Here is an 8,353-nt window from a genome sequence, read left to right as displayed (position 1 = left end):
AATAATGCACGGTTGTGAAATGTCCGTACACATTTTGTGGCACTATGTAATTGTTAGTGCATCCTCCTGCGGATGCTTCGTGCTAAAATTGCACTTCCATTAAAATATTGTACGCTCATGTCAACTGGTACTATATTTTCAATTGTTTCTCTGTCAATTTCAGATGTTTGTTTCCAATTACTTCAGTATCTCCCTGTTGCAATTCCAGGTGATTCATTATGCATGTGCCAATCAGTTTGAGGTGTTTAATTCTGATTCCTGTATTTACAGTGTAAAATTAAAACTATTGTTTTCAAACATTCCTATGACACCTGGTAATGGTTCTGTGTTTTTTTGTAATTTGTATTTTGTTTTTCTGCAATAAATATTTGAAATGGATCTGAGACTGACTTACTACTTTTAGCACTCTTTTTCACCACATTCCCACGTACAGATATTGCAATATCAACTCTTCCTTTCTACCTGTTTCAAACAAGCTCTATTTTTTAATTAAAAAGTTTTTTTTTCTTGTGGCTGTTTGATCAATTATGGCAAGCATTGACTGAAATAAACCATTTATATATATCCAGCACAACATGCAATTCATTAACTTTTGACCCTAACCTTTAACACTTCCCAAAATAAATCTTTGGTGGACATTGCATCGACGCTGTTCATTTTGAATGAACATTTTTCTTGTTAGATCAGTGGTCTATGCCGGCGCATAGTTGTGACTGGATCAACTCGCTGCGCTCGCGGTAAGTGCTGACAACCGGAAGAAAGCTGCATTCCGAAAAAAGTCACTTCCGTTTCGCCATTTTTCGATGATGCCAGAGAAGTGAACCATGATTTCAAGATGCCCGGTGCAAATTGTTGTATGCCTGGATGCAGCGTGAGCTCACTAAGATCTTCAACGCTTATAACTTTCCATGGTATACCAAACGGAAAAGCGGATGCCGAATGGAGAGCTGCTCTTCCACAAAATCAACCGTGCTGACAAGCTTTTCAACCCGAAGAATGCGAGGATGTTCCCGACATTTCAAAGAAACATGCTTCAAATACGGTACGTAAAAAAACTAGTAATATAGCGAAAATAAGCTTTCATCTGATTGTCTGTGCTGTGTTGTTTTGCTTGTAATGCTTCAAGTGACGAAGCTCTAGTAGTATCAATCAATCAGTATGAAGCTTAGTACTTGTACTGAACTTGTAGTAACTAGTACTTTTACAGCTCGCAGACAAAAAATAACACAATCGTATTCTGAATCATACATTGACAAAGGCGTAATTCTGAGCTATAATTATTAGGTAATGGGGGAAAAAACCACTCTTTGTTCTTGTGATAATGTGTTTTTGAATATATTCTAGTAAACTTCTGGGTTAGAAGTAGAACTTAGATTTCTTTTGTTGTTTTACTCGGTCACTGAGTCAGTCTTGTTCATTCTTGACAGATTTGCAGTAGTGTGTTTTACTAATTCTTGTTTCTATTTCAATAGATCTAAATGTATAGGTCTGTTTAGTTAATTTAACTTATAATTTCGACTCAGCATTTTGAACATTTTCTTTGCATGTTTTTTTGCTGGGCCTACAGGCAAGCGAGCACTCATTCCAGGAAGTCTGCCAACCAACCATGTGCTACAGAAGTCAGTAGAAACACCAAAGACTCCAGCCAGGAAACCCCCAGTGAGTAAAAATTGCTGTTATTTGCCCAGTATAGTATGCTATTAGTGATACTGATAGTGATAATATGCTACTTGTAACTCTTTTGTGAGTACCGGTACATGTATACTGGGTGTTTTCTCAGTTTTGTCCGCTGTCAGTGTGAGATTTATATTGTGGTATAACCTGTTTTTCTAGTTTCATGGTTTAGCCACGACTCACTTTGAATGAGGGTCATCTGCCAGGCATTTAGCTGATTATCTGATAAGTGATATTTTTTAATTTGCTATTTATAAATTACAGTTATACTAGTAAACTAACACTGTCGCACAAAGTATGTGACTTTAAAAAAAGATTTGTTTGAAATCATGTGAGCTCTGTCCACTAGATGATGGAGAAGGGAATTTTTCCAGTTGAGTCTGCAACATGGATTTTTTCTCTCTCGGATAACAAATACAGTATGGTAGGAAAAATTTAGGGTTGGTGTGGCGATAACTTCTTCTTCTGCGTTCGTGGGCTGAAACTCCCATGTACACTCGTGTTTTTACGTGTATGACCGTTTTTACCCCGCCATTTAGGCAGCCACACGCCGCTTTCGGAGGAAGCATGCTGGGTATTTTCGTGTTTCCATAACCCACCGAACTCTGACATGGATTACAGGATCTTTTCCGTGCGCACTTGGTCTTGTGGTTGCGTGTACAGTAGTACCTGCCATATCCGGTCACCCATTAGTCATTGCAAAGGTGACCGCAAATATCAGGTGGCCGTTCATTACAGGCCCCCTCCTCCTCCAAAAAAACCCAAAAAACACGATCAAGTTTTCATGAAGAAAAGAAAGCGATCATCCACGAGCCGCCGATTCATTGTCTCTGTTAGTTTTGCTTTCGTTTATACATCTTAATTATTTGCGTGTTTAACTCGATCGTCTTGGCTAAGCTATTGTTTCGTATGTTTCTATGTGTGTTGTTTGGATTATTATATATGTATTTGAGTGTCAGATAAACAAGTGTTTCAAACTCACATCAGCTGTGATCGATCCGGAAGTGACTGCCGTAAATGTACATGTATGCGCATGTCTGTATTTACAGTTTGCGCATGCGTAAGTATTCATGTCGTCTGCTCGTGCTGTGCCGTCTGTGCACACAACACACACACACACACACACACACACACACACCACAGGCGCTCGCCCGCGAAAGTGACAAGTGGCCGTTAAGTGGCCGCTCCTGTCGAGTAAGAGGGGCACCTTAGGGCAAAAATCAGTGACCGTTGACCGCGTCAGACAGGTTAACGGCCATTAAGAGTCAATTATAGAAGGAAAACTCATTAGTCATGGGAAAGCTGGCCGCTCCGGGTAGGTTCACGCCCACGAAAGGGCCGGAAATGGAAGGGACTACTGTACACACGAAGGGGGATAAGTCACTAGCAGGTCTGCACACAAGTTGACCTGGGAGATCGGAAAAATCTCCACTCTTAACCCACCAGGCGGCCGCAGCCGGGATTCGAACCCTCGACCTTCCGATTACGAGGCCGACGTCTTACCACCCCGCCACAGCGCCCGTCGTGTGGCGATAACAATAAAGATATGTCATAGTGACTTGACTAATTGATTTGAATTCTGCTGCAGGTCAGTCGCCCCCCACCTCCTGGTTGCCTACTACAACTTCGAGGAAATACGACAGGACACCCTTCAGCTTGCTGCACCATGGTGTCTCTTGGAGAACAGCAAGGAACAGATACAGGTGGGAATAACCGAAGCCAGCCAAGTGAAACTGTTGTCCTCTACGTTATGATTACGTACTCCAGCAGACATCAACTTGTGGTCGACGTGCGTGGGTTTTGCTCAAAATACGTAAGTATTCGTCAGTGTTTGGCTTCTCGAATTAAGTTTCAACTTAATCTCTGTCTCGAACCACAGGCGGAAGGTATCGTTCACTGGACCACTACTTACATAGAAAGACTATACTGAACGAATCGTCGGTAAGCTTACCACACTGTCATACTGTCATACTCATAGTGATATCACTGATACATTTGTACAGGTATTAAAACATGGCTGTTTGCTGAAAAAATCGTTGTGAAAAATTGTAATGTCTCTGAAGTTTGATTCAGTCCGTCATTCATTTTGATGGGAAGTCAACCCTTGGTGAGGCTAATACTAATATTGTTTTGATCTGTATTCTGCCAGTGCCATTGCCAACTGCCATTGTTGTTCTTGTGGAGTTCTAGAACAAGCTCTGGTTTGAATGACCAGCTAAAATTAATGCTGATAGTAAATAAGTACATTATTTTTGCATTAGCGGGGTATACAAAATATTTTATTAAAAAAATACCGCATGGTTTTGCTTGATCAAATCATTTATCAGCTAACAATATGCTTTTATTTCAGTTGGACCTGACTTGAGCATGATTCCGTTGTCTCCGCAACAACAGCTTGATTGAGATACAGGCATGTCCAGTTTTCAGCAAGTGCAGGCTGAGTGTGAAGATCTGATTGCTGATCTAGACACAACATAAGCTGCTTGACACTATTCCAAGGTAAGCGAGAAGCTTTGAAAATAGTTACTTTAATTCAGTAATGCGTAATTATGTATGCAATACTCCTGCTGGTGAGTTCACTACAAACAGGTACTACATTAGAACTAGAAGAATAGGTTCCACAAGAACATTTCTGACTGTTGATGCCACTAAAACTCTCGTTACATCCTGCATTCTGTGTAGATTAGATTACAGCAAATCCCTTCTCATAGGCTGCCCTGACTCCACTCTCCAACCCTTGCAAAAAGTACAACACTCTGCAGCACTCCTCTCATGAAAGAACTTCACTGGCTTCCTGTGTCTCAACGTATTAGGTATAAAGCTGCCTGCTTCTGCTACAAGATCATCTCTGAATCGGCACCTGCCTATCTTTCGGAACTGGTCTCCCTCTCGCACCCTTCATTCTTCTGCTGATGCTCGACTTCTCCGTCAAGGTTGCTTTAAACGCAAGGCTCATGGCTTCCGCACGTTTTCATATCATGGCCCTCAGTTATGGAATTCACTCCCCTTTCTATTACGTCACTCTCCATACATTTCATCTTTTAAGTCCAATTTGAAAACTCACTTGTTCCAACAACATTACGGATAGTTCCTTAGGCCAAACAAAAAAATAGTCTGTTTACGGTAACATCGGCCCAAAAAAATAGGGTCGGTAGGTCGGGATTTTTTTTTTCTCCAAAAAACATCAAATTATTTTGCCAAAAAACAAACTTTGTTTTAAAATTTTGATTTTTTGTTTTTTTCCCCAAATGCCAAAAAAAAGTCTAGGGTCGCGCAAAAAAATAGGGTCGGTCGGGATACCGTAAACAGACTTCTTTTTTTTTGGCCTTAGCATAGAGTCTGGGGATGTGAGATGTGCATGATGTGTTGTTTGAATCTGACAGTGATTGTATGAATTTTTTATACACGTATTGTTGTCACGCGCTTTGAACTTCTGATAAGGCGCTTTATAAATGCCCGCTATTATTATTATTATTATAAGTAGATACACACTTGTAAACTTATGTTAGTTTTCACACGTGAGCATGAAGTGCCTTTATGAGAAATGTATAGTGGCTTGCAATATTGAATTTGAGGGATGTTTGCAGTTATGTAATATATTAGCACAGCTCAGTTTTCTTCAGGGTTCCGTGAGAACAGTGAAATTCTCCTTTGAGGACTGAAAAATATCTTGGATAATTGGTCTTAATTGGGGGGGGGGGGGGGGGTGGGGGGGGGGAGATTTAAAACATAAGTACATTCACATGTGTTTTTCATTTTCACTGTGTAAAGGTGGGGAGGTCCTTCTCTACTTGTTTCTTTGTTTTCCCATTGACATATATTTTGTTCTTGTCTATATTTTTTACATAGGTGCTGTCCTCATCCCCAGCCGACTGTTTCCGCTGAAGCCGTGAAGGATGCTTCTTCATGTAGGCGTGGACATCTTTTTCGTCGCCGTGCAAGGCTTCCAGTTCCAGTACCATATAATTTTGTGAATACTCTGGGGACCTGTCATCAACTTTGGAAGGACGCTTTATTTTAACACTTTGTACCCCATCTATGTTGACCAAGATTTTTTAAGCCGAGACCAGCTGTGCTGCAGCAGGTCACTCAGAATTGTAGAAACTGTATCAACAGGCTAGAATCCTGGCGTTAGATCAACGTTACAGGAAGCGACTGAAGCTAACAGTCTAAGCAGGATGCAGATATGTGCCGAATGATAACAGATGCAATGTACATAGTGACTGTGTGTACCTGGGAGACAAGGAGTTAAGACCACATCTGAACTGAGGATTTAGTCTCTCCATAATCAAACGCTGAAGAAGATTTCAGAATGAACTTTGTTAGATAAATTATGGTTGTTATGATCGTCACATTTTAGGTCCCCCCCTTCCCCCCTTTTCAAACTTCCCCGCTTTTCAGACCTTACATTTTTGGATTTTCTGTTCACAACCTGTTGTACATTTACCTAGATATTAAGCAGATTTCCTCCTTTATAAGACCAGCTTATTTTTTTTATTCTTGGAGGCCTGAAAAGGGTGTTTGGAAGGACACTGTATTTGTTTGTTCGAAATTCAGAATTCAAATAATTCTTCATCAACGAGTTATTACTGCCTCACCATAGCAGTTAGGCCAGTCTTACTAACTCTTACTTTTATTAATGTGCCGTGATGCAAAGACGTTGAGCAGTTTTCAGATGTTTATGAATCTAGGGCTTTCAAAATTTACTGACATACAATACAATACAATACAATAAAATAACTTTATTAATCTCTAAAAGAGAAATTGCATTGCTGAGCTTTTGTGTCCGTAATAATAACATACATAAAACATTCAAAAATAAACATTTGTTCTTTGTCATGCATACATTCTTGTGTTCTTATACATTTCTTCATGTTGGACTCCATGACTCCATGACATCCAAACATGAAGTTCAGTTACCCCTTTTTGAGTCACTTGAGAAAAAGTGACTATGTAATCGGTCAGTGTTAGTCTGTCCGGCCGGCCGTCCGTCCGGCCGTCCGGCCGTAGACACCACCTTAACGTTGGACTTTTCTCGGAAACTATCAAAGCGATCGGGCTCATATTTTGTTTAGTCGTGACCTCCAATGACCTCTACACTTTAACGATGGTTTCGTTGACCTTTGACCTTTTTCAAGGTCACAGGTCAGCGTCAAAGGAAAAATTAGACATTTTATATCTTTGACAAAGTTCATCGGATGTGATTGAAACTTTGTAGGATTATTCTTTACATCAAAGTATTTACATCTGTAGCCTTTTACGAACGTTATCAGAAAAACAAGGGAGATAACTAGCCTTTTCTGTTCGGCAACACACAACTTAACGTTGGGCTTTTCTCGGAAACTATAAAAGTGACCGGGCTCAAATTTTATGTGAACGTGACTCATTGTGTTGTGAATAGCAATTTCTTCCTGTCCATCTGATGCCTCATATAATATTCAGAACTGCGAAAGTGACTCGATCGAGCGTTTGCTCTTCTTGTTAACTTTGAAGGTCACATTGTGGGCGAATTTTTAGCAAAAAGTTGGAACATGGTATGACTGTTCTTACTCACAAGGGAAGTGATTTTGTTATTTACTGATTTTCATTTTGTGTGGCCTTCTTTCACCCATTTAATCATTCATAAATGTTCATACCCAAGGGAAGTAATTCACATATATCTATGGCCAATGTTTTCACAGGGCATCTATAGTGTGGATGAACACTGTCTCCACTCAAAATAGTCCTTTGCTATTGTACATTGTGAATCAGCATTTTTGTTTTTGTCCTGTTTGAATAAAGTGCAATCATTTTACAACCAAAGTGTTAATGTTAAAGATGTTTACATAATGTGTGAAGGATGATGCATTTGAAAACTAATATTGTTAAATGTAAATTGACCTGTGACAAGTCAGCATAGTGCAATATCCAAGCATGAAACCCGCACACAATTCCCAAACAACATGCTTTCTTTTCCACAAAATTCCATCCAGTGGAAAACAATTATGTGAACGTCATAACATGGTTTTTACATTAATAATCAAGCCTTACACCAACTAAAATGGTGTTAATAGGCATTTGAGCAAGCTTTAACACCAACATAACATGGAGTTAATAGGCATTTGAGCAAGCTTTAACACCAACATAACATGGGGTTTTGCATGTTATACCAGCAATAACATGATGTTAATCACATTACAAGCAAGCTGTAACACCACCAAAACAAGCAGTTTTGCAAGTTAAGTCTACGATAACATGATGTTAATCACATTACAAGCAAGCTGTAACACCACCAAAACAAGCAGTTTTGCAAGTTAAGTCTACGATAACATGATGTTAATCACATTACAAGCAAGCTGTAACACCACCAAAACAAGCAGTTTTGCAAGTTAAGTCTACGATAACATGATGTTACTTGGCGTTAAACCAAAGCTTTAATGCCATCAAAACTTGGAATTTTTGCATGTTACAGACATGCTGTAACATGGTTTAACATGATGTTTTGACCGTCGCAAAACGCGCTGAAATTCCAGGCAATTTCGCTGCGATAACTTCAACAAAATCCAATCAAAATCTGGCGTTGTCGTGAACACCAAAATGTGATAAACCCATTGAAACTTGAAGTTTTGTTGGGATTTTGAGTAGTTTTGTAAGATACAAAACGCCACTTTTCGCCCAGTGTTGCCAACACAGTAGAGTC

The 8,353-nt window shown here is 39.7% G+C and overlaps 1 protein-coding gene across 2 annotated transcripts; it reads left to right on the top strand.

Moving 5' to 3' along the window:
* Positions 1-500: 500 nt before the first annotated feature.
* LOC138960127 (uncharacterized) lies at positions 501-7,476 on the top strand. 2 transcript variants are annotated; one of them, XM_070331882.1, is made up of 5 exons: positions 501-1,042; positions 1,568-1,659; positions 3,263-3,377; positions 4,025-4,173; positions 5,524-7,476. In XM_070331882.1, the coding sequence occupies exons 1-4, from the start codon at positions 865-867 to the stop codon at positions 4,075-4,077; spliced, it is 438 nt and encodes a 145-aa protein (XP_070187983.1). In that variant the 5' UTR covers positions 501-864; the 3' UTR covers positions 4,078-4,173; positions 5,524-7,476. The 2 variants fall into 2 exon arrangements, 1 of the variants encoding a protein (XP_070187983.1); XR_011453899.1 differs by having other exon boundaries at positions 512-1,042; positions 3,263-3,487.
* The last annotated feature ends 877 nt before the right edge of the window (positions 7,477-8,353 follow it).

Source organism: Littorina saxatilis, linkage group LG1, assembly GCF_037325665.1.
Source record: "Littorina saxatilis isolate snail1 linkage group LG1, US_GU_Lsax_2.0, whole genome shotgun sequence".
NCBI classification, from domain to species: domain Eukaryota; kingdom Metazoa; phylum Mollusca; class Gastropoda; order Littorinimorpha; family Littorinidae; genus Littorina; species Littorina saxatilis.
The sequence above is the reverse complement of the archived record's forward strand: the minus strand, read 5'-3'. Positions and strand labels throughout refer to the sequence as shown.